Here is a 27267-nt window from a genome sequence, read left to right as displayed (position 1 = left end):
TACTGCAAGACTGACCAATCAGAAGCCTCCTTAATCAGTTCTAAAGCCATTTGTTTTGAATCAGTAGCCTCTGCTTTTGGAGGTGACAGAATGAGAATAAGCTAATTTGTCGTTTATTCTGCCAATATGAGTACAACTGAGGAGTGGGAAGTTGGTGATTTTGGACTGAATAAAAAAATACTGTACTTTGGATTTGACAATAGAGACATTGATCAGATGGAGGTATTGGGCAAAACATTTAAAGTTAAAGTTTCTGCATTGTGTGGAAACACCACTAATTTATATCAGCATCACAGAGCACACGTAGAACTCTAAAATAAATGCATTGCAAAAGAGGTAAAAACAAGTAAAAATGCTGTAGCCAAAAGCCTGGCTGTGCTATAAAGCAAACAGCAATACTGGTGCAAGTCTTGTGCCATATCTGAAAATGTCGAGAAGCTTAAAATCAGAGACACCATCATATATTACTCACCAAAAGACATGCTGCCAGCAATGAGGGTTCAGAAACTAATAACAAACTCAACCAGGGATACAGTACAAGTTGCCTACGTGTATTAATTTCTCACAAACTGTCATCCCTGAACTGTAGAGAAAATGCTAAGACCAAGTTGAATCTGACATAGCGAAACAAGAATACTGAACAACACCTATAAGCCTGTGGTCAAGAAAAAGGAGTGAGCCTTACTTCAGTGAAAACAGTGTACTACATAAGTGATGAATTTGAAATGAAATTTGCTGCTTGTAAGCATTGCATTTCCCAGTGGATCATGCAGGTGAAAACATTGGTCAAGACTGGTGTAAGACGCTAGAGGTCGCTCCAGACACACTGAACACAGAGTAAATTCACCAAGAAGGTTTTTAATTATTTTCTTCTTGTTTTCAGTGCCTCCAAGCACCTCCGCCACCATACACAGGCAATTCAAAAACAATAATATTAATAACTAGCAAAATACCCGCGCTTCGCAGCGGAGAAGTAGTGTGTTAAAGAGGTTATGAAAAAGTAAAGGAAACATTTTAAAAATAACGTAACATGATTGTGAATGTAATTGTGTTGTCATTGTTATGAGTGTTGCTGTCATATATATATACATATACACATATACACACACATATACACACATATACAGATATATTATATATACATATACACATATATTTTTTATATATATTTTTTTTATATATATATATATATATATATATATATATATACACATACATACATACATATACACACATAGATGCACTTACAATAACATAGAAATCAATATAAACAACATTAACATCATTATCATATGAGAATATGAAGTAATATATAAGAAGCACATTTCATATAAATATAAATTATTAAACAGTAAAATCTTCTTCAATAATTTGCTACCGTGGCTTTTCGTTGGTCTGTCCAGGATTTTAAATCACATGTAGCTTGCAAACCGTTTCACGTATTGACTTGAAATGTGGTACACATATAATACGTCACGTCTGCTATCCGCTTTATGGGTGATGAATGTATTACTCTTTTTATGTTTATTTTATTTTAGAATCAACTCGTATCTGCGCACACCAGGGCGGCCGTGGGCGGATGCGTATGGTGTATTCACTCCATGTTATCGTGCATTGCGCTGTCACTGGTATTTTCATAAAAGAATTTGAACAATATATAAGAAGCGTATAAATTATTAAACAGTAAAACATTAACATTTAAGAAGTAAAGTTACATTGAGTACTACTGCAGTGCCTTCGGGAATACCTCATTTTTTCTTTGCCCATTACATGCTTAAATGTATACATTTTTTGGTGTACCTACCCGAGAACACGCGACATATAACCGACCGTGGGAGAAGCATGGATTTTAAACACGCGTTGAGTTCATCTGCTGGTCTCCCTCGTGGAATAACTGGTAATGTTTGAGTAAAATCTACAGCGAGTAAAACGACATTACCTCCTTTTTTTTTTTTACGATCTCTGAGATCTTGCTTTTTTCGGTTCAAGGCTTCATAAGCTGTTTTATGTTCAATGTTGTACTTAATAAGTACTAATTATCCCAAACCATCATCTTTGAATGTTGCAAGACTTTCGCCTTGTATGTAGATCGGGGTAATTACATTCATTGCATTCCTAGTCTGAATCACAATGTGATTGTATGGGTGGTTACCTGGCACTGTAGGGTTGCCACCCGTCCTTTAAAATACGGAATCGTGCCGCGTTTGAGAATGAAATTGCGCGTCCCATTTTGAATCAATACTGGACGGGATTTATCCCGTATTTTTTTTATCATTTTTTTTTTTAAAGCAGCGTCTCATGCAAATCATCCCACACGCATTTTATGAAGATACCTCCTTTCCTACTTTTGATTGGGTAATACTTGATGTCATCGTTAGTTTGATTGGTGTTTTTAACTGTCCAGTGAGGAGGGCGTGTCTTTTAAGTACAGTCTGCAAAGTGTTGGCACTGAGATGTGGCGTCAGCGCCATAGTTGAAGCCCCTAACGTTGCGGTCAGCAAGTCGGCTAACATCCGCCATGTGCCGTCTTTCAGTTGCGAGAAGCAGATCATAGAATGGTTGAAACTGTTGCTCCTTTTTTTTTTTGTACGATCTCTGAGATGTTGCTTTTTTCGGTTCAAGGCTTCATAAGCTCTTTTATGTTGTATGGTGTACTTATCCCAAACCATCATCTTTGAATGTTGCAAGACTTTCGCCTTGTATGTAGATCGGGGTAATTACATTCATTGCATTCCTAGTCTGAATCACAATCTGATTGTATGGGTGGTTACCTGGCACTGTAGGGTTGCCACCCGTCCTTTAAAATACGGAATCGTGCCGCATTTGAGAATGAAATTGCGTGTCCCGTTTTGAATCAATACTGGACGGGATTTGTCCCGTATTTTTTTTATCATTTTTTTTAAAGCAGCGTCTCATGCAAATCATCCCACACGCATTTTATGAAGATGCCTCCTTTCCTACTTTTGATTGGGTAATACTTGATGTCATCGTTAGTTTGATTGGTCTTTTTAACTGTCCAGTGAGGAGGGCGTGTCTTTTAAGTAGAGTGTGGAAAGTGTTGGCACTGAGATGTGGCGTCAGCGCCATAGTTGAAGCCCCTAATGTTGCGGTCAGCAAGTCGGCTAACATCCGCCATGTGCCGTCTTTCAGTTGCGAGAAGCAGATCATAGAATGGTTGAAACTGTTGCCCCTAACGTTGCGCCACGGCGTGTGGTTCGTTTATACCTCGTGTCTTCTCATTAAACTTTTATCTCGCGAATATGTTATTGCAATCCGCAGGGGGAGCGTTTCTATAAACTTAATTTAAACTTACGTTTTACACCGTGCTTTGTTTCCCTTATGAACATGCTTGAATGCTTCACTCGCTCCCTTCTCAATTGTTTAATTAATTTTTTGCTCTTCGCTGTTTGCGGCTCTTACGTCATTTCCCCCTACTTCGTTGTTTTATCTCGCGAATATGTTATTGCAATCCTTAACGGGAGCGTTTCATTAAACTGATTGAAAATAGTTTAGCATTTACCTTTTTAGTAAAAGGCGAGCTTTTAAGCCTGAGAAATCACCCCGTAAATGCACACGTTTAATTGCACATGTGTTAATATGTATGCTTACACAGTATTAAAAGACAGTCAAAAATTAACGTCATTTACCTTCGTTCCCGCGTGTGACTCGTGCTGTAAATCTCTTCCTTGTTTTTAGTTCACGTCATTACGTAGGAGGCGTGATGACGCGATACGTGACTCCGCCTCCTCCATTACAGTGTATGGACAAAAAATATGTTCCAGTTATGACCATTACGCGTATAATTTCGAAATGAAACCTGCCTAACTTTTGTAAGTAAGCTGTAAGGAATGAGCCTGCCAAATTTCAGCCTTCCACCTACACGGGAAGTTGGAGAATTAGTGATGAGTGAGTCAGTCAGTCAGTGAGTGAGTCAGTCAGTCAGTCAGTGAGGGCTTTGCCTTTTATTATTATAGATAATCACAATAATTTCTCCTCTACTACTCCCAGCAAGCTGTGTCCTACTCCTCCCAACTCCAGCTCGCTTGCTGGGTCTCCAACAGTCCTTTATATAGTGCTTGACCTGCAAGTGCTTCTGTTCTTCCACTCATGCAACTTGTTAGCACTTCTGGGTCAGATGAAGAATTGGATTTTTCTTCAGCCCAGAAGTACTTCGAGACTCCCGTCCTTGTGACCCAGGAGTACTTCCGGGCTATAAATACGGCATGAATCCTGCTGTTCCTTTACAGCTCCCCCTGGCGGCACACAACAGGGCTGTGCAAGCGAACTCCAAGTTCCAGGATGCCCTGCAGGGATCCGGGGCACTGCCATATTCCAGGGAAGCTGCCATCTAGCATTTTGGGGGAAGCAGTATCCTGAAAAAGCTGCCTTCCCCCATACTTGACTGCATGGGGGGCTGCATAAGTAGCATAAGATGACGACTCAAACATAGTCTAAGCAGTGGAACTGAATTGGTGAAGAAGAATCCAGTGCTTCAGTCAGAAGCTTCACTTTCTGATTGCAAAATTGAATCTACCTTAGTACTTTGATAGTAATATAAATCCCAAAAATAGTTTTTATTAAATGGCATTCATAACATTTGCAAACATTTACATGCTTCTATGCCTTATATTAAATTAGACTACAACGTGATAGCCACATATAATTTATCATCTTAGGACTTGCACAATACTTAATGATAGGTTTACTGCGCAGTGCTCTTGCGTTGTTATTAATATTACAGTTGAACACTGATTATCCAAGGTAATGTGGACTGGCGCTACCTTGAATAACTGAAAACTCGGATGGCTGTGACCATTTTGGATTGAATATTACTGATATCAAAGATTTTGCCAATTGAAATGGCACAGTATTACTTTTAAGCCTCTTTTCATACCTTAGTGAATTTAATTGTATACTAGCTGTACTACCCATCTAAGACATGTTGAAATCTAAATAATTAACGTAGACCTCAGCATTAAAATTTGCAGTGCACCATGCAACTTAGATGTTTATGTTATATGTCATTTGGTATGGGGTTTGTAAAAGCAGCATTAATTTTGTGATACGGCATCTGTTGGAATGACTAATGCGTGCATTTTATTATTAAGAATGTTAGTGATGTGCCATCTTTTGGAATGACAGAGGCATAGCAACCGGACAGACAGACAGACAGACACACGGACACTTATCCTTTTACAAAGGTGGATAAAAACAAAGAAAAATACAAATTCACTCTCATTTCAAAAGTATAGTTTTTACATGCTTGGTGCAGTATTCGCAGGAAAGGTTTTATGATTTATAAGAAAAGTAGTGTATTACATTTACAGGTTTGCCTTGCATAATGAGGAAACTCAGTTAATTGGGGCACAGAGAATCGGGGATCTACTGTATTATTATAAAAACAAGCTTGACTTTGCTGTATTGGGATAAAGAAAATCACAGTGAGTTCTAATGTGAGCTGAAGCATGAACAGTAAATAAAGTGTGGTTAATGCTTGGAGCTGTATTCTATCTGTGTAAACTAATAAATCAGTAAATCAGACTGAAGAACTCTTATCTTAATAAACATTGGTTAAGGTGAAGGAATTATGTAGTATGATTTTAGGAATATATATGTAGGACATGGCCTTTAGTCGCAGGATGTAAATATCAGTTTACAAAAGTCTGGTGCCCCCTAGTGTTCAGGAAATGTTTCCAGGACTGGAGTGTCAAGCTTGGTCTCATTCATCTTTAATTAGCTTGCTGAGCATCCCTGCCTACTGCTAGGAAGAATTTATATGCTTCTGCCCCCCAGGCTTTCTAAACCCAACTATCTCTCACACCTGCTTTATAGCAGTGGTTCTCAGAGTATAGTTCACGGACCACCAGTGGTCCCCAAGTGTGCGTCAAGAACTCTGTAAGCTGACAGTCATCAGGGAAATGTGAGTTTTTAAGTCACTCAGATACGTTGGTGTGCCATATACTTACGTAAGCATTTATTTGTAACAGTTAAAGCTGCTAGCCCACATCGACACGACTAAATCAATATACTGTGCTTAGAGAGATGAGGAATGGCTCAAAAACTGCCACCTTGGAGCCCACTGTCTAACTTTCTTGCAGACAGTGACAACTTTTGCTTCAATCCCTTGTCTTCCTGCTCTGCTCCTGTTTGCTTCTTGTGGTTGCTCCTTTCTCTCTGACGTCCCTGCATGCAACACTTCTTCAGCCTCAGTCTTTCTGTAGTCCAACCAATATTAGTCAGTACTCTGTTCTCCCATTAGGGGAGATCATGTCTGGTCAAGGCAGTCCTTTAACTCCATACCACAAGTGACACTTATAACAGTGCTGTTATCGATCTTCAAACGATAAAGGGTTATTATGGATCACTGACTGAAACTAAGGACCTCAAACAGCAAATCCGGCAAAAGTGGATTTGAATCTTTGTGTTTTTCACAAAAATTTGGGAAATTTAACACAGGATTAGGCTCAAATGTTCCGCTGTTAGATTTGACTTTAACAGAGTGGTCCTCGGTTCAAAGCACTTTGAGTACCATTGGTCTAGAGCCCCTGTGTAATGTCCTTCTATGGCACATAGCACATATGTAGGGTATATAAACCTTCTACGATGAGATCTACAGAACCTCACATGTTGCCAGTCTGGCCATCTTTCTGCAGGATTTAATTAGGCCCTGTCACATTCTGGTGTTGCCCTTGCAGCGGGCAACCTCATGCCTGCTGGGTATCCCTTTATATACTGTATGCCTAGTGAATAAAAGTCATTTACTCTTAATATTCCAATCCAGGCTATAAAACTCCTTAGCCCCGTCTATGACACGCTGTTATTTACTTGGATGTTTTATGCATGCATTGCTCGTTTTGTTTTGTGCAGTTTTGTTAGTTTGCTGTGACTGTTTCCAGACATTATTTTCTACAGATGGGTGAATAGACTGTTTGTTTAATTGAATAAAATATGACCATTTTCACAGCAGTTCATAGCACATGGAGGTGAGTGTTCAGTGTACTGTGTTTAGCAAAAATAAAAAATAGGAAATGCCAAAAGAAACATCAGCAAAATTCTTTCCTGCACACAGGCTTAAAAGAAAGACAGGTTGTTGATCTGCTGGTTTTTCAGGCTGTGGCTGTGTTTCCAGATCCTAAGGGCCGATAACTGAAATGGCTGTTTGTACCAAAGTTTATGTTGTTAATTATGAGCTCATTGAGCAAGAATAGCAAAAAGAAGTGTGTGCTTAATGGCTGTAACTTATTTTTTCCTTAACATGCGCCATTTCAGTTAAATTGTTTTATTTGGCACACAATGCTGAAATAGCAATTTTTAAAAAATTTTTTTTAACACTTTGCAGCTGACCGAAAGAAATTAAATATGGAGTTAATTCTGAGCTTTCTCAGAAAGCCTCTGAGGCACTCTGCACTATGCTTTGCTTTATTTAAAAGTCATTAGCAAGCAACTGAAAACCCTCGCTTTCTGTCTCTGTAGGCAGCAGCTCTGTAAATGTCAGGGTAGAAAATGTAAAATTAAAACATATCTCAGTTGGACAACAACAAAAAAAAGAAAAAAATCAAGAATAACGGCTATGCTGTGGTGAGCTGGGTAAAGTGTGATTAGTTAAGACTGATGGCACACGTGTTTAGTGTGTCGTGTGTGTGTGTGTGGCTCACTAGAAACCTGCAGGTGCTGAGAAGTATTAGCTAAGTGCGACCCCACCTGCTCCACTGTCCTCACGCGTTCTCAATCTGGTGACCACTGGAGTTGAAATGTACTTGGTGCTTTCCATATTTACAAGTTTATGGACATATATGGAAATATATTTATTGTGTTATCAATAATCTCCACCGTATATCGCATCCAGTACATTTAGTGCTGCTTGCTGTATAATTTAAGTTTTGGGTAGTTAAATTCCTACTGGGGTTTCTCCACATTATGTCAGGGATTGTACATGAATAGAAAAGATATTGGAAAATAATGTTTCATAAAGGTGATTTGCTTTGTATAGATTAAGTTCTGTTTTTGTTCAGCAAATGGCCGATTTAAAATAAGTATTTTTTCTACATGTAAGAACTTTCATAGTTATACAGTATCATAAGAAAATATGTCGATTGGCACTGGTTGTGGACTAAGTTCTGCAAAGATGTTATTGTAATGGGGTGTGGTAAGACAGCCCCCTGGCACAGACAGACAGACACCAAATGTCCAGAAACACACACGTTTATTTCTCTGAACACACCTGCACCCACAATGTAGTGCACAAACCCCAGTAGTCTCTCTTCTTCTTCTCCTTCTCTCGCCTCTACTCCCCTCCTCACAAGCTCTGTCTCCTTCCTCCCGACTCTGGCTCCTCTTTTATAACAACCCGGATGTGCTCCAGGTGCTCTGTAACAATCTTCCGGCTGCACTTCCACACCCGGACGTGCTGCCATCCTTGTGGTGGCCCCCCAAACAGACCAGGGTGGCTGCCCTCTCGTGGCCCAGGGGAGATATGGTCCCTCTCCCGGTCCTTCCAGGTGTCCCGGCTGGGCATAACCCCCAGCCATCCGCCACAGGGGATAAATGTCAATGCTAAGTAGAGCTGATGTGCTACTGCTGTTCTGCTGCTATCCATGTGATTAATTGTATCAGTAAAGCAACTGATTCAAATACTAATCAGAGAGTGAAGGACAGTTTTGCACACATTTTTTGATCTGCTTATTCTAATAACTGGCCACGGGAAGCCATTGTCCTTCTCAGTAGCTTTGACACAAGAGAGAAAATGAACCTACAACCTACAAAGAGCCATCAATCAATTAATGGATTTACAAAGGAAACAAGAGGAATATGTCTCAGCATTGTGCTAAACCAGTGACTTTACATGTTTCTAGGTATGAAATACAAAAGTAATAGTCTTCTTTTTCCTCTTCCTCGTTAGTTTTTTCCCACTTTTGTGTGAAGTCAATGTACTTGATCAACCTTCTCCATACAGCTCGGTCCTGCACCTCCTCCTCAGACCCTTTTCCTTCAGATCTTCTTTTACTTTATCCATCCACCTTCACTTTCGCTTCCACTGTACTTCCATTCCCATTCCTGTTTTGCCCACATATTCATTGTCTCCTCTTATCAAATGTCCATACCACTTCATCCTACTTTCCTGTCCCTTCTTAGATATCTCTCTGATTATCTCATTTCTTACTCTTTCCTTTTCTTTATAACAACATACATCTATCTCAACATTGTCAATTTTGCCATATCCAACTTCTTCTCCTGCACTCCCTTTACTGCCCATATCTCAGTTCCATACATCATTGCTAGTCTTATAACTTTTTGAAAACCTTACCTTTAATCTTCACCTTAATTCTTCCATCACACAATACTCCTGATACATTCTTCCAGTTGTTCCATCCACACTGCACTCTATGGGTTATCTCTGCATCTAGTTCTCCATCTTGGCCTACAACAGATCCTGTATGTTTAAATTTATCCACTCTTTGCAATGGTTGTCCCTGCAGGCAAACTTCTGAATCCTTATCGCCATTAAGCCTCATATATTCTGCTTCTTCCTATGTATCTTCAATCCTCCATCTTCCAAAGCTCATCTCAGTTATTCCAACTTCCTCTCCACTTCCTCTTTTCTGGTGCTACACAACACAATGTCATCAGCCTAAAGCCTGCTCCAGGTGGATTAGTATATTAGCCCATACCTCAACAGCTCAATGAACAGATCAATGAGGTAAGGACCTTAAGAAGATCCCTGGTGCAGACCTACTCTAACTGGGATCTTGTCTTTTTCTCCTATGTTGCTTTAAACCTGAGTCCTCACTCCCTCATACATATCCCAAACAATCCTCACATATGTCTCTGGTTCTCCTCTCTCTCTCATGCACCTCCAGACCTCTTGACGTGGTACTCTATTATAAGCCATGTCCATACCACTTCAAGCTACTTTCCTGTACTTTTCTTAGATATCTGTCCCACTTTTGTTGTCATTTCTTCTTCTGTCCTTTTTTGTAACATCCATCTCAACATTCTCATTCCTGCCAAGCCTCCAAGCCTGCTCTCTTTTACTGCCCATGTCTCAGCTCCATGCGCCATTGCTGGTCTTACCGCTGTCTTTAACAATCTTACCTTAAATAATAATAAAGAGCAGCATGGTTGCACAATGATTAGCTATGCTGCCTCACAACTCCAAAAAGGTGAAAAAAAGATATGTTAATCTCTGCTATAATACTTTCATACAGTACTTTGAGACTTTGAGATACTCTTTACTTTAAAAGCTGTTACCAAAATGTTTAAATAAAAAGTTTGACCTCCTCAAAGTTGATTTTAAACAATCCCCTTAGTGCATAACTATGTAATGACAGGAGAATTTTGTTGCAATTTCCAACTTGGACATCTCCACCCATCATTTACTCCAGGTGGAACTTGGACAAACCTGTTTCACGATGCCACCATATGGGCAGCTCTGTGAAATTTGTGTAAATACCAAGCTGTCATACATAAAAATGAAGCGATGACAAAACAGATGGAATGCATACGTTTCCAGTTTCAAGGCGTATTGAACATTGCTATTATTTTTTAAAGTAACTGATGTGCATAATGAGTGCTTATCAAGTTATCTGTGTTTTCCTCAACTATTTGAAGTATTTGCTTATAAAAAGAATTCATTGTGTAAAGTTTGTTCTTGGAAAGCCATTCAAAATCTCTCTGAGACCTGAGACCATCCTGAGAGACCAAAAATCCCAAGCTATACACATGTGTGATTTATTTTTTATGTGGTATGGAATGAGAATGAAGTCAGACCACAAAGGAAAAAATCACATCCTTTAAAGTCAAAAAGTCAAAGCGAACTTTACTGTCATCTCAACCATATACAAGTATACAGATAGACAAAATTGCGAAGCTCAGGGTCCACAGTGTAACAACATAAAGTGCAAATAAAAAATTAAAATTAAATTAGAATTAAATTTAAAATTAAAATTAAGATTTAAAATTAAAACACAAACAAGACAAGACATTACATTTTACGTCAAGTCCTCTAATCCAATGAATTGCTGCCATTGTCACTGTGGCACTGGAGTTCTTTCTGGCTGTAATCGCTAATGCCATGCTGGGCAAACAATCTGTACAGCAGCCTGTGCCAGTGTGGTAACAATTGAGCTGTGTCCAGATATTCCTGGAAAGAGTATAAACTGGGTAAGGCTTGACTGGCAGCATCATGTTATAAAGATCTGAGTGTTGTGAACTAGAGAGTTCTGAAGCACAATAGTCACAAAAAATCTCAAAAATGCCCACTAGAGGGGGAAAACAAACAAACTCCGGCTAGTAACGAGAGGGCAAACGCTGAATCTTTAAAAAATAAAAAGGTTAATTATTTCAAAGAATGCTCTGAGGGAAAAAAAAAGCTCCAGAGAGCACAAAAGGCAAAAGAGCAAAGGTAATCCAAATAGCAGTCACATTCCCAGCACATAATCCAAGAGGCAAAGTCAAAAAACAGCAAAAGATCACAAAAGTCAGAATATCAGTAATTATCGAAATATGAAAAAGTACAGAAAAAACTCTTCACCCACCAAGTGCATTCAATGGACCACAATGAACTCTGGAGTTTCCATAGCCTTTAATTGGCCGAGGGCAGCCCTAGATGGTGATACGCCTACAAGACACAGGGAGCAGACCGTAAAGTAAATGAGCAACGAGATCAAGATAAAAGAATCAAAAATGAACAAAAAGATAATAATAATTAAAATGTCACTTGAACCCAATCTGAGGTGATATGTGCTACCCAGGATTCTTTCTACTAAGCTTGTTTGTTTCAAGGTTCTTCCAGTTTGGATTGGAGGTCTTCTTGATTTAAGTCTGTCAGTCAGCAAAGGGATATCACTGTGGGCAGGGAGTGTGGCATTTTCCAGGATTTTCTTATAATTGCAGAGTAAAGCACAGCCTCTGTGTGGATATGGGGGGTGGGATGTGACTGAGCTCTGGAAGCCTGTGAGCTGCTGTGGGATGAATTGTTCTAGTAATAAGGCACAGAGTATGGTGAAACTGGCTGTCAAGAAATTGAAAATTTGAACTATTAATCTAAACTGGATCATAATACTCTGCAGCAGAGAAAGCCAGGCCAGGGACTGAGCATCGTAGTGCTGTACCAGTTGCTGCCCAGGTTACACAACATAATATATGCAGGATTATATTGCAAATTTTAATTTTTGATGCAGCATTCATGAGATTTTACTTAAATAACAGGGTTTTGGTTGAGAGTCCCTCCAAGGTATTTTGGAAATGAGGTATAGGGAAGGAGAGTGCTATTGAAAAACACATTCGGCTCTATGTGAGCCATTCTGTTGTTCAAATAGAAAAAGCACACTTCTGTTTTCCTCAAGTTAGACCGGAGTATCCATTTCTGGAAGTAGCATCCAAGAGTGGAGAGATCTTTTGTTATTATGGTTTCAGTTCTTCCAAAGTCAGTGTCTTGTTATAATTGCAGGACCAACATCATACGCAAATTGTCTTGCAGTTATTTACTGTAGGTCAGAAATGTATACATTAAAGAGAAGAAATAGTAATAGTAGTAGAAAAGTAAAAATATCTGTGACCACATCGGCTGTGCAAGTACTAATCAGTAACTAAAAGGCATTTGCAAGATGCATAAATCGCCAGTCAACACTTTCATCCAGAACAGAAGTTAATTCTGATTTCTGCACCCATTTATTCCATTTCATTCTTAGTAGGGTTTATTCTGAGATGAAGAATAACCAATAATCAGCACGTCTGTGAGTTAGTTACTTTATACACTTACATTCTTTATATATCAAAATATAAAAAAAACAACTTTAGGTCGTAGCTCTCAGTTTGACAAAGGGATACATCTTTACTCTTCAGCACACGTCCATGGCAATGGTAGATGTTCAGGAGCCAGGTCAACACTGAGTTTCACATGACTTTGAATTTTAGGAAATATTCCACAGGTTATGTATATAAAATAGAAAGATTAAATTGCCACAAGAATCATGCAAAGGTCCTCAAAAAGAGCACATTACTGTTAATTATATTTCTTATGAAATCTTAGGTGGTAGTGGTTAAAGCACATCACTTGGAACAGTAACCATAAGTTAAGAAGGGGTTGATTGATCAGGCAAATTTTCTTAATAGAACAAAACTAGAAGTTTTTGTCAAGAGAGCTAGAAACCAAAGATTGCATAATAAAAACCATGCTTTACTTGTTCACTAAGAGTTTTTCTTATTATTTTCCAAGAAAACTACAAACCTATAATAAAGTGAGCTCGTCCAGGGTGAGAGAAGGTCGACAACTGTAGAATATTTTGGTGTGCCAACACGGCCTGCCCCGTTTACTTGCAGTTTTTTAAATAAAAATGATGCTCAATGGTGTAAACAAAACAACAAAAAAAGCAATCGCCATGTAAAAGGGTGGCTTTGTATTAACTTGGTCTCTGCCGCTGGTATAGCAGTACTCCTGTCAAGTCGTCTCTGTTATAAGTGATTCCTCCTTCCAGGCGGTTGTTCTTTTGGAGCCCTGGAGCTGGAAGCGGTGGGTCAGTTTCCTTCCCTGGCAGTTTCTCGAGACTGTGGTACAGTGGAACCTCGGTTCACGAACGTCTTGGAACACGTACAAATCGGTTTACGACCAAAAAGTTCACCAAACTTTTGCATCTGTTCACGACCACACACTCAGTATACGAACAAGCCAGTTTCCCTTTCGGTTTGTACATGTTCAGTCTCTCCCTGTGCATTTCCTGTGCAGCGAGCAAGAGAGAGAGCGCGAGACACACACACAGGCAGCGAGAGAGAGAGAGACAGACAGATGCACACACACAGGCAGCACGAGGGAGAGACAGACGCACACACACACACACGAGAGAGACGCACACACACAGGCGAGCGAGAGAGAGGGCTGGACTCATAAGGTAGAGAAGGCAGTTAAAGAATGCAGTGGGCTTGATTTTGTTTTCACTTCTGTTTACAGCGATCGGTTCGTAGCGTGCATTGTTGCAATGTTACTTTTCTTGGTGGTTTATTAAATTACGGATTTTTTCAAATGTTCATTTTATTCCCTGTGCTTAAAACTCATTAAAAAAAAAAGTGTTTTTAGCCAGTGGTTGGTAGCGCGAACTATTGCAGTGTTAGTTTTCTCTGTTGTTCAAGGTTTTCTCAGTGTTATTCAATGTTATTACATTTAGTTTACTATTACACTGTGCATTCCGTGGTTTAATTAACTATATTTGTGCTTAAAAACTTAAAAAAATATATATATTTACATACAGTTTGTATGGTCTGGAATGGATTAATTGTATTTACATACAATCCTATGGGGGAAATTACTTCGGTTCACAACCAAATCGGGTTACAACCAGAGTTTTGGAACGAATTATGGTCGTGAACCGAGGTTCCACTGTATAAGGTATAATTCAGCATCACGATCTATGAAAGCAGCTGGCTGACACTTGCAGAACGTGTCATGTAAAGTTTCTCTCACTGTGCACAACCAGGCTTTCTCCAACCATCAGATGGCTTACAGAGATGCACTAACTGCAGCCAAGAATGCACACCATGGTAGAATAGTAGAGAGAGGCCATGGTAACCCCAGGGGTTTGTTCTCTGCAGTTAATAAACTACTTTAACTTGCATCTGGCCCGATCACCTCTTCCACGGCAGACTGTGAAAAATTCCTTAACTTTTTACACAATATAATAATACATCTAAAGAATTCAACTAATAGATCTTCATCCTTCTTTTGTATTTTTCCCTGTCTTCCCTCTCCTTCCAGCTCCAAGGTGCCACCATGTTGTTGAGTGAGTAACATTATCACATCACTGCTACAAATGATTATTAACTTGCTTTCTAAAGTTTGGATCTTTGACACAAAAAAAAACCACCCACAATACCCTCGCACTAAAGCATTCAACATAAAGAAAACACACAGCAAATTTTAGTTTCAGTGTGATAATTACTTTGATATGACGTTTGACAGGTAGACTTGGGTTTTGTAAAAGCTCTTGTAGTAAAAGAAGCAATCAGTTTAGACTAGTGTGGATTTTTGACTAAAAGTGTGCTGGTCTTGGTTAAAGAATATATTGACCGACTAACATCTTGAACTGTATCACTCAATGCTCCTTTTTGGAGGCTGATAAAACAAATTGCATTCACACCTCTAACGCTGAAACCCTTCATGAAAGTTTGCTTGCACGCATCATCTCCAAAGGGTTCATAACATAATAATTTTTAAAAGGAATTCAACAATTTTTGTTTTTGTTATGCATTTTGTTTAATTTTCACTCTTTGGCTCTTTTTATTTTCTGGAGTTATTTAAAATATTAGATTTATAAAATTTGTAAATGGCAATATTGAGAACATTAAGGAAAACAGCTGCTCTTGTCTTATCTCAAAGTTTGGCCTGTGTTCTTTACTGGTTTCTGCAGGACCACAGTGGTAAAGAGGAGATCATCTAATAAGTAGTAACATGCAGTGAGGAAGGCTGTTCTGTTTGTGGGTTAAATGGTGAGTTATTTTCATAAAAACAAAACATGAACATACGCATTATGCAATAGTCTACATCCGTCTTGTTTCTTCTTGACTGCAACTGCAGTTCCCATTTTTGTTTTCTTAAGCAACAAAACTTCAGTGTTATGATTGAGTATATTTATATAATTTTTTTTTGTGCATTTTACCTTATCTTTTGCTTATCTTCCACTCAAGTTGAGGATTTCTTGTGCCTGACAATGTTTTTAATTTAGTGCTTATTTTAGTTTTCTGTAAAATATTTTGAGCCATTTCTGCCAAAGTCCACAATTGCCACTATTTTCTCTTCCAGTCGCAAGCGTAGCTCTCACATCGTCAAGACCGTGCCCTCAGAGATTGTGAACTTCGGCTAACAACGTGAAAAATTTAAAAGGGCATCCTTGTGATCACTTCCTTATCCGAGTTTACGGATTTAAAACCCTTTACTGTTCTTTTTGAATGAATTTTTTCATTCTTAAAAGTCCATTCTGTTTTTTGACTTTTGCTTGTATTTTTGACTTCAGTTTCTGACTCATTTTGGTTTTGGTAATTAGCAGTTAATCTGTCAGTTCTGACCTTTTCACAAAAATGCCTTTTCTCATGGAACTGCCTTTGCTAGTGATCTAGCACTTAATATGAACTGAATCCTATAATACAGTAGTTTAAAACAAAAGACACATGACAATCTCCATGAAGTCCTTTGTAATCCAAAGTAGGCTCAGCTACTCACTGGCACTACCTAGGCTCTTTCTTCCATCTCCTCCCTATGACTGTCAACTAGAGCACTCACTCCTGTTACAGCTCATTCAGATCCTGGTTTGCCTTTACTATCAACCTGAATTGTATGCAGAAGGCACAGTGGCGCAGTGGGTAGCGCTGCTGCCTCGCAGTAAGGGGACCTAGGTTCGCTTCCCGGGTCCTCCCTGTGTGGAGTTTGCATGTTCTCCCCGTGTCTGCGTGGGTTTCCTCCCAGAGTCCAAAGACATGCAGGTTAGGTGCATTGGTGATCCTGAATTGTCTCTGGTGTGTGCTTGGTGTGTGTGTGTGTGTGCCCTGTGATGGGCTGGCACCCTGCCCAGGGATTTGTTCCTGCCTTGCGCCCTGGGATTGGCTTCAGCAGACCCCCGTGACCCTGTGTTAGGATATAGCGGGTTGGACAATGACTGACTGAATTGTATGCATGCTAACTAACAGGCCAATTAGGACCCTTCAATGACATTTTAAGAGCTGCCTAGCGCAGTCCCAATGTGTCGTATGGAAGGCTCTTTGTAACAAAACAAAACATAGATCTAAAGAAACACTAGTCACTCCTGAATGCACCGTTGCACCTTGGTTAGCATTTTCATGTCCTAATGCTATTCTAAATATTCATAGTATCAAGCAGTGCATTATCACCTACTGTACAACTGAACACCAGCAAAACCAAGGAGCTGGTGGTGGATTTTAGGAGGCCCAGGCCCCTCCTGGACCCCGTGATCATCAGAGGTGACTGTGTGCAGAGGGTGCAAACCTATAAATACCTGGGAGTGCAGCTGGATGATAAATTAGACTGGACTGCCAATACTGATGCTCTGTGCAAGAGAGGACAGAGCCGACTATACTTCCTTAGAAGGTTGGCGTCCTTCAACATCTGCAATAAGATGCTGCAGATGTTCTATCAAACGGTTGTGGTGAGCGCCCTCTTCTATGCGGTGGTGTGCTGGGGAGGCAGCATAAAGAAGAAGGATGCCTCACACCTGGACAAACTGGTGAGGAAGGCAGGCTCTATTGTAGGCATGGAGCTGGACAGTTAGACATCCGTGGCAGAGCGACGGGCACTGAGCAGGCTCCTGTCAATTATGGAGAATCCACTGCATCCACTAAACAGTATCATCTCCAGACAGAGGAGCAGCTTCAGTGACAGATTGCTGTCACTGTCCTGCTCCACTGACAGAGGAGATCGTTCCTCCCCCACACTATGCGACTCTACAGTTCCACTCGGGGGGGTAAACGTTAACATTATTCAAAGTTACTGTCTGTTATACCTGCATTTTTAACACTCTTTAATTGAATATTTTTTTCAATCTATCTATCAGTGTAGCTTGAAAATGTTTGGCCTTTTCTTCTACCTTTATTTTTCAGTACTTCCACCTTTTTTTCTAGTCCTGTTTTTCCAAACTTCCACCCTTGCCTTTTCAGCTATCACCTTAAACCACACCATTTACCTGAATGAGTGGCAGACATTTAAATTTAAACAATATAAACAGGCAAGTTTTCACCTTTAATATTAGAAATAACCATTTGATGGAAATGAGCAGAAGCACTCAATGAGGGATCTGACGGCTGTTGTTCCTCTTTAGCCTAGTTTGTTCTGGAGGCATCTGTTGGCTAATCAGCTAAACATTTATCTTAATTGCTCTTCTGCAAGGCTTTGATATATGGTGACCATATTGTGAAGAATGCTTTTGAGTGTTTGCGGTAAGTGCCATGGATATTGCATCTACTCTGCATTCGTCTCCTCTGTGATACTAATCTGTTTCTTTTAAGAGTCAAGAGCCATTCCTTTCTTTCCTTATTTGTTCTGATGTTCATCTTCTTATTAATTGGGAGGTCAATTTGCAATCAGTGCAGCCAGTAAGATCCATTTCTGAGTAATTTAAAAACATGTCCCTAAACTAGAATAATCTGCGGGAGTGTCAGCCACAGGGGTCACAATGTAACACGGTTTTAGACATAGCTGCACAACAGTTTAGTTGGCTTGCTCCTTATCAGCTGCTTAAATATGTCCGCTTGCTGCTGATCCCATTATGAGTCCCTCCCTTAGGCCCCGCCCATGTAGCCGATCTTCTTCAGCTGCTATTGAAAATTAAGGGCTCTGCTAGAAAACACTCCTCTGTTTGCTTGTGAAGAAGTGCTTGAGGTAGGTAAATAAGATATATAAGGTTGCATTTTAAAACTCATATTTTTTTGTGTTTATTTGAAAAGAATATTTTTCTGAATGTTCTTGCTTAGGAGAAAGTTGTTCAGATGGTGCCTTTATTTTCATATAGGAATGCAAGAAAGAAGTGGGAGTTCAGGGTGTTGTTATTTGTAGATGGGTGCAAAAATGGCTCAGATGCAGGAAGCAGAGGGTTGTGGTAGAAGGAACCATATCAGAATTGGCTGATGTTCAGGCTTGGGCAGGTTTGTGGCAGATGAAAATTAATGTAAGTAAATGTAAAGAATTACATGTAACAAGTAAAACTGTTATGTTTGAATGCACAATAGGAAGACTGACAATCAAAAGTGCACCTTATGAGAAGGATTTAGCAGTCGTAGTGGACACTGTAAACTGCCAGATAGTGTTTAAAAGTCATTAAGAAGGCTAACAGAATGTCAGGTTACATACCGCCCTGATGTGTGGAGTACAAGTCCAAGGAGGTTCTGCTCAACCTTTATAATGCACTGGTGAGGCCTCATCTGGAGTACTGTGTGCAGTTTTGGGCTCCAGGCTGCAAAAAGGACATAGCAGCGCTAGAAAAGGTCCAGAGAAGAACGACTAGGTTCATTCCAGGGCTAAAGGGGTTGAATTATGAGGAAAGATTAAAAGAGCTGAGCCTATACAGTTTAAATAAGCAAAAGAAGATTAAAAGGAGACATGATTGAAGTGTTTAAAATTACGAAGGGAAAAGTAAAGTTACTTTAAAATGAGTTAAACAAGGACACAGCTGGAAATTTGTTAAGGGTAAATTTCATACAAGGACGTTTTTCATTACACAGAGAACCATAGACACTTGGAATAAGCTACCAAGTAGTGTGGTAGATCGCCGAATGAGCTTGTCCATACTGCAAGCGAATGCACATTCCTGCATTGTAAATCTTAATTTTGGCATGCATCAAACCCCCCCCCCCCCCCCCAAAAGAAGGACTTTAGGGACTTTAAAAACTCAACTTGATGTTATTTTGGAAGAATTAAGTGGATAGGACTGGTGAGCTTTGTTGGGCTGAATGGCCTGTTCTCGTCTAGAGTGTTCTAATTTTTTTCTCATTTTCATGGTGTTTCAGGAGTAACACTTCCTTTCTTACTCACTCTTTACTTTGTATACTTTTTGTATCTCAAAAAAGAAATGATTTAATATAGGATCAATTCACAGAGATAAGGATATACATTATGTATAAAACTAAACATTTATTTTGCCATTGCTTCAAAATGGAGTTATATTCATGTAGGCTCATATTATACACAGTATGGTGTATTATAACTGAGTTCAGGCTTCATCTTGAAAGCAGGACTGGGGATTCAATCTTAGATGTTGAATGAGTTGCAGCAGACAATAATGGGAAGCATAATCATTGCTGCAGTGGAAAAAAAACTTCACAGACGGAGGCTAATTTAAACAAAACCGAATAAATCGCCTCAATAACAAGGTTATTTACAGTAGCTTGGTTTCTAAAATGGCCTTATTCCAGTTAGAGAAATTGGGTTATTGTCCCCTAAGAAACTGAGTTAACAGAGGTAGATTTCGCCTCTAATAACCTGACTATGTGGCCATATCGACCCTCAGTTGGGTTACTGTTAAGGATGTCGCAGTCTGCGCATGTCTGTTGCACTCTGTCAGCCTGCGCGTGTATTTGCTTTGCACATTCTTTAAGCAGGCATGTGTAGAAGTGCCCACAAAATTCTTTTCTAGAGGAAATGTATTCCATTCGAGCAATCACATTATTCTTTCTACTGGCTGAAATAATCTGTCTCAGTGTTTGAGAAATCACTAAATTTATATTTGTGAGCTAAACATACAATGCTAAACTCAGCAACACAATCTCGAGAGCAGTAGGGTAACGTGTTTAATGTAAAGTGTGTGAAATAGTCTGATTACTTTTTCAATTAATGAGTAACTTAACACAATACTTATCTTACAGAAGTAAAAATCCCTGTTACAATTTTAGCAGCTCTGGGTGTAAGGCAAGAAGACCTGAAGCTGTGTCCTTACCAGGACTCGGTCACACTGCCAAGCAGAGTAGAGTGTGAACATGCGATTTGTTAACCGATACCTATAAATAAAGCTTAATTTGACTAAGCATATTTATAAAACACAAGAGAATTATCACAGACGTCATGCTTACTTTCAGATTCATGGTGGCCGCCGATGATGTTTACTGTAATTCTGCTTTTTTGTGCAGTTCCTTTGATGGTCTCCACCAAGGTGCAGCACATGTAGTTCATTGATTAATGTGCCATGTATTGGACTAGTGTGATATCCAGTTTGGTGGCCACTGCTTCTAACATACACTTCAACTTCCCATGAACCAAATATGGAATAACCATATTTTGGAGAACAAATGTGTGAATGAAAGAAGGCCTGTGTGCAAGTAACAGATTCTTATACTTTATTGGCAAATGCTTATCAGTGCAAAGCTGGCGTGATCATGTTTGTCATTTATCCATTCTGTTACTAACAAGACTGGAGAGTGCTCCCCAGGGGTGGCACTATGGGGGGGTCAGGGGGTCAACAGCCCTGATCTGAGAAGGCCTGCCAGCAACTAAGCTTTTTTTTTCCCCAGAGAAAGGAAACTGAAAGAAAAGTGTCATCTGTAGAATAAATAACCTTAACATTGTATTGGAATGTGTTTTTTCTAATAACCATATTAGTTTGGTAAATTTTAATATAAAACACAGTGATCTGTTGCAAAGGAGTGGTATGGAAAGTTGTTTTTAATTGATCATTTTACGTGTCTTTCATCCAAACTAGGCAACTACAGTGGATTCAAAAAGTATTACTTTCTGCACACTTTATTGTGTTGGAGATTTAATTCTAAAAGGACTAATCTGATGTTTTTGCACATCAATCTACACTCAGTAACTCATAGTAGCAAAGATAAAATATGTCTTCAGAAAGATTTGCAAATTTTATTAAAAATCGAAAAACTGAAATCCATCCATCCATTATCCAACCCGCTGAATCCGAACACAGGGTCACGGGGGTCTGCTGGAGCCAATCCCAGCCAACACAGGGCACAAGGCAGGGAACCAATCCTGGGCAGGGTGCCAACCCACCGCAGGACACACACAAACACACCCACACACCAAGCACACACTAGGGCCAATTTAGAATCGCCAATCCACCTAACCTGCATGTCTTTGGACTGTGGGAGGAAACCGGAGCGCCCGGAGGAAACCCACGCAGACACGGGGAGAACATGCAAACTCCACACAGGGAGGACCCGGGAAGCGAACCCGGGTCCCCAGGTCTCCCAACTGCGAGGCAGCAGCGCTACCCACTGCGCCACCGTGCCGCCAAAACTGAAATCTCTCATTCATATAAATATTTGCTGTGGCACTCCATATTGTGGCTCAGGTACATCCTGTTTGCTTTAATTCTCCTTGAGATGTGTCAAGAACTTGATTGAAGTCCACCATTGTGTAGAAGGCACACAGTTGTGTATATGGGGTCCCACAATTCAGACTGCATATCGGAACAAAAACCAAGTCATGAAGTCCAAGTAATTCTCGGTTTATCTCCACAATCAAATTGTGCAGAGGCATAGATTAGAGCAAAAAACAATTTCTGAAGCTTTAAGTGTTCCTAGGACAAAATTTGGATCAACCCGGACTCTTCCTAGAGTTGGTTGTCAGACCAAACTGAGTAATCGTGTGAGAATGGCCTTGCTCATGGAGATGAACATTAACCCAATGGTCAATCTAACAGAGCTTTGTACATCCTGGAGAACCATCTCGGCAGTACTCCATAGATGGAAACCTCTCTTGAATAAAGGCTTACCAAATGGCATTTAAAGGACTCTTTGCACATGAGGATAAAGATTCTTTGGCCTGATGAGAAAAAAAAAATAGACCTCTTTGGGCAGAACTCCAAGGATTATGTCTGGCATAACATTTACATTTTACATCATTTAGCAGACGCTCTTATCCAGAGCGACTTACAACAGTGTTTGTTAATTTTTTCGCATACCCCTTGGGGTCAGAGCGCGGGGTCAGAGCGCAGGGTAAGCCATTGTACAGCGCCCCCTGGAGCAATTACAGGTTAAGGGCCTTGCTCAAGGGCCCAGCAGAGTAGGATCTCTTTTGGCAGTGACAGGGATTTGAACCGGCAACCTTCGGGATACCAGCGCAGATCCTTAGCCCCAGGCACTGCTCATAACCTTCCTTATGGTAAAGCATGGTGGTGGCAGCATCATGCAATGGGGGTGCTTCTCTGTGACAAAGACAGGAAGACTGGTCAGAATTAAGTTAAGGATGAGTAAAGCCAACCTGGTTGCAAGCAACCTGCTCCTGGTTGCCAGCAGCCTCAGTCTGGGGCAACAATTCACCTTTCAATACAACAGTGACAGCCCTTGAATGGCCTAGTCCAAGCCCAGAATTAAACCTTAAAGAACATCTTTGCAGAGATCTGAAGATGGCATTTTATAGACGCTGTCCAGCCGGTCTATTAGACCGGAGCTTGAGAGAATCTGATAAATTGCCCTAATTGTCCAAATGTGCAGATATTTCAGGGATTTACACAAGAATACTCAAAGCTGTAATGTTTCCAAAGGAGCTTCTATAAAGTACTGCATTAAGGGTCTGAATACTTCTGTGAATGAGAGATTTCAGTTTTGGTTTTTAATACATTTTCGAACCTTTCTGAAAACATGTTTTTACCTTAATAGTAATGTTACTAAGTGTAGATTGATAGGCAAAAATGACAAATGTATCAATTTAATCTACAACAAGATGTGAACCCTAACCCTGAATCCACTGTACTCTTGGTGAATACATCATTGCGTGACCTGTGTCCTTGTAAGACCAAATAACGCACAACCTTACTTTGTCGTTACTGTATTCTTGTTAGTCTACAGCAGTTGCTGAAGATTAGTTTTGGATTGGTACTGAAACTTTAGCATAGATACTAGCTTTCAGACCTCAGTACCAGAACTATTCTGAAGCAAATAACGGATAACTCCCCCCAAATCCCTATCTCACAACTGCTTCTATGCCCCTAACCTGCAAACATGCGCGCCTCCCTGTTCAGCTGCACAACAGCGCGCCTCCCTGCTCTGCCTCACTCTACAAATGATCGACAGGAGCTGTGGGGGTCTGGGGTCACTCCTTTCCTTTGAGTGTCCACCGTGTTTATTTTGATTTACATTTGATTTGATATGTGTTATTAATGGGAAATTGTGTTTTCACACAGAGTCAGCCATTGTACGGTGCCCCTGGAGCAATTTTCAGGTTGAGGGCCAAGCTTAAGGTCCTAACAGAGTAAGGCCCTTCTAGTAGTAACAGGATATTATATTAATAGTATACGATAGTATATTAATGTATACATTAGCAGAGCAGTGAGAGCTGTCCCCCTTGGTGATCTGAGCACAATATAATAATATATATTCAGTTTAACAGTCCTAGAGCAGGTTTCCCCCTTGAAGTTCTGATCATGTTAATAAACCACTTAGAGTGAGGTGCTTGAAAACTGCCATTTACTTTCAGTGCTGAAACTAAAAAAAAAAAAAAAATGCGGGTACTGTATCTTTTTAAAAATTAGGTTTTTTTTTGGTCCTTTTTCTGTAAGTGTATATACCACGCAACAAGAGTGAAGATGATGCAAAAGTGTAAGTCCAGTAGTGAGCAACACAAAGAACTGAAAGACAATTACAAAATACCCAAGAGTGTATGATTCCTGGCTCAAGGATATCCATTGTGGACACTAGGGGCCGCTCCAACTCCCTAAACACTCAACACAAGCTGGCTTAAACACAAGTTTAAAAGGCAAAGAGTGTTTGTTTTATTGTGGGAAACTTTTCCCCAAGCATTTCCCACCACAGCACAATACAGCACAACTCTTTTCTTTCTTCTCTATATCACTGCCTCCTCCTCACAAGTGTTGTCCACCTTCCTCTCAACTCTCTCTCTCTCCTCAATGTGAGGGAGGCAGCTCCTTTTATCTACCACCTGGGAGTCATTCCGGTGCTCCATAGTCATGGTACAAAAGCACTTCCAGGTGAGACAAAAACCCCATGAAGTTGGACTTCCCAGTCCTTTCAGTACCCCCTGGTGGCACCCACAGAACTCAACAGGGCTGAGTTGAAGATCTGTATGTCCCATGCTGTCCTGTGGGAATCTGAGGCACTGCAACAAACCATCTGGGGGAAATAACACCCTGTGCACGCTCTCGTCCCCAGTCCTTCCATCCCAATGGACGTAGGCCATTTCTCACACCATATAGCAGTAGCATGTGCCACCGTACCAAAATCAGTCTTTGGATAATGGAACCCAGGAGAGCACCCACTACATACACCAAACTGGCTCATCATCGTGACAACACTGCAGAGGCAATTAAGGCCAAAGTTGTGAAAACTGGGTATTCATTTGATGTCATTTAATATTAATAATTCTGAAATGAATGATTTTTTTGATCCTGCACTTTGGCCAGACTTAATAACCAGCATCATCAGAAGAGCTATAGTGTAAAGCAAACCCTTGCAATTCAAAGATTTTACCTTCATGAAAACCAATGGAAGTCCTCTCTTGCTAGCTTATTAGTTATTTGGAATGGAAATAGTTTACTCAGGGTTTTCTTAAAAGTGTGATTTAAATTTTAAGGTAGAACCATGTTTTTCATTTTTAAATAACTTCTAGTCTAATAAATATGCAGTTCAGTATATTATCATGTATACATTTTCCTATTACTCCATTATGTACTGGTGTCTTAGTGGGTAGGTTTAGTTAGGTACATTTGGGTTGGGCCCAGGAATGGGTTGTGCTGCCACTGGTGCCCCCATATATTTGTAATTGCTCATTATTTTTACTTTATCCTCTCCCAGAACCACCATCTACCTCTTGACTGTCTTGAGCCATTGTAAGAAATCTAATTATAGCGGAGATCAAAAACTGTGGCAGGGAGTAAAAGGAGCCATGCATGTCCTTGGCATGAAGAATCTGTTTTCCCACACAGTTCTCCTTTATTTCAGGCATTCTCCACATGTTTACCTCTTCTGGATTTTTGACAATATTCATACTTACAGCATTTTCCCTACTTTGCATGTTTAAAATCCTTGTTTTTTTTAGAAGAGAGAGTGGGATGTTTTTGGACCCTGTGCCAGTTGTTTCTCCTACCAAACTGCATTTTAATTTCACCCTTTAATTGATTTTTTTCTTTAGCTTAAGCCAACACATTTATCTTTATATTTCAGGTTTGCGCCTGTGGTTTGATATTTAACCTGCAGTGTCTGATTTATTTAGCTGAACCACAAAATAAAAGACATCAAAATGATGTGCTTGACTTTGAACTGAGCAGAAGCGTGTTCAGAAATTCCCAGCTGAAGCCACAAGTAAAGAAGCAAATCTTCCTTTGTATGTGTATGTGGGTTTGTGTTTTTGTTGTCTTTAATCGGCTGTCAGGTACTTGGCATTCGTGTAAGGATTGTCCTTATGTAAAAAGTTTAAGTTGAGCACATTTGAGCAGACCAGCAATGTAGAAGTAATAAGCAAGCAAACCACGCCTCCTTTAGTGTGAGAGCCACAGATAAGCGAGCCTACCGTGAAGGGCGTGGACTTCGAGGAGAAGGAAGAGGGCAGGACATTTGCATACCACAGACTTGACTCATGACTCTGTAAAAGACGAGATCCTGTGCTGCGCAGACAGGAGGCCTTCTCCGTGCATCATCAAGCACCCCTGCTGGAATGTGCACCGCGCATATCCTGCTGGATTACAAGACACCGGCACAGCGCAACTGAACTCGGAACTGCCAAGTAGCACCATGTGAGTTGGGAGGAGACCCTGGGCATGCAGAGCGGCAAGTGGCTGTTTAGCTTGTTGTGTCATTTTTATCTGGCTGAGTGAAGTTGAAATTGAGAAGTTGCTAATATCTTAAAATGTAAGGAAATCATTGACAGAGGCATCACAGCAGAAAAGGTCTGTTGATGAAGTTGCACTCGGTAACTTGTATTCTTTATGGATTACAGTCCTTCCATCAGTGGCAATTCTCATTTAGTCTATTCATTTGCATTTATTGTCATTATTGTAGTAGTCTTGAACACAGTTAAATTGTATTAACTCTTTCTCGTCAGAGGCAGCTTTGTGATGCAGCAGTTAGTGCTTCTACCTGTGGTCTCCAGAATCCTGAGTTTGGAAACTGGCTGGGTCATTTTTGAAGAGTAGTTTTAAAACAGTGTTACTCCTTCCATGTGGATTACGTCCCACATCCTAAAGGCTACCCAGGTTTGAATTTGCTGGCATCTTGCACAGCACTGATTCTTGCCTAATGGCCTGTATCTTCAGAATATTTTTTTGGCCCTGCAGGGCCAAAATGTTTGGAAAGTGAATAATATATTGTGTAGTAGCACAGTTCTCTGCACTCCATCAGGGACACTTGGGTAATAACTTTACTGAGACATTATGGTCCCACTGCTCAGAGGACTAAGAAAATAAATGAAATTAATGAACCATGTCACATCACAACAATATGAGTGTATAAATGACATAAACTTTATACTCCTTTCAATAGTGTGTGTATTGGACAAAGCTGGCTCGGAGAGTGAGTGAATGAATATGAGTGATACCTTTTATAACCCTCTTGCTATCCTGTGTGATGATGCGGGTACGGCTCCTTGCTCCCATCTATTGTTCGGGAGCCCTTGAACCCGTCACCGTCAGTAATGTTACCGATGAGCTAGACAGTGAGGCAATAACAATGGAGCAAGGGGATGGTACAAAACTGCAAAGTGCTTTTATTTAAAACAATCGACAACAAAACAAAGTCCAAATAAATAAGACTTTTTAGAAGCACTACACTTAATTAAATAAATAATCCATTTAAAGACGATGAGGTTAAAAAACA

General features: G+C 40.1%; 1 protein-coding gene across 9 annotated transcripts in view; it reads left to right on the top strand.

Moving 5' to 3' along the window:
* The window catches only part of rab27b (RAB27B, member RAS oncogene family), a 408143-nt gene that overhangs the window by 237722 nt on the left and 143154 nt on the right, over positions 1 to 27267 (top strand). Inside the window, exon 1 of one of the 9 annotated variants that reach the window (XM_028802557.2) lies at positions 18355 to 18376. The exons of 6 other annotated variants lie outside the window; for them this stretch is intronic. Coding sequence is in view for 1 of the 3 variants with exons in the window: in XM_028802553.2 (XP_028658386.1) it covers positions 26188 to 26189 (2 nt within the window). In the remaining 2 variants the exon portion in view is untranslated. 2 more of the 9 variants (XM_028802553.2, XM_028802555.2) reach the window with 2 other exon arrangements.

This window comes from Erpetoichthys calabaricus, chromosome 5 (genome assembly GCF_900747795.2).
Source record: "Erpetoichthys calabaricus chromosome 5, fErpCal1.3, whole genome shotgun sequence".
In the NCBI taxonomy this organism is placed as follows: Eukaryota; Metazoa; Chordata; class Cladistia; order Polypteriformes; family Polypteridae; genus Erpetoichthys; species Erpetoichthys calabaricus.
Note: the sequence above shows the minus strand (reverse complement) of the source record. Positions and strands in the feature narration are given on the sequence as shown.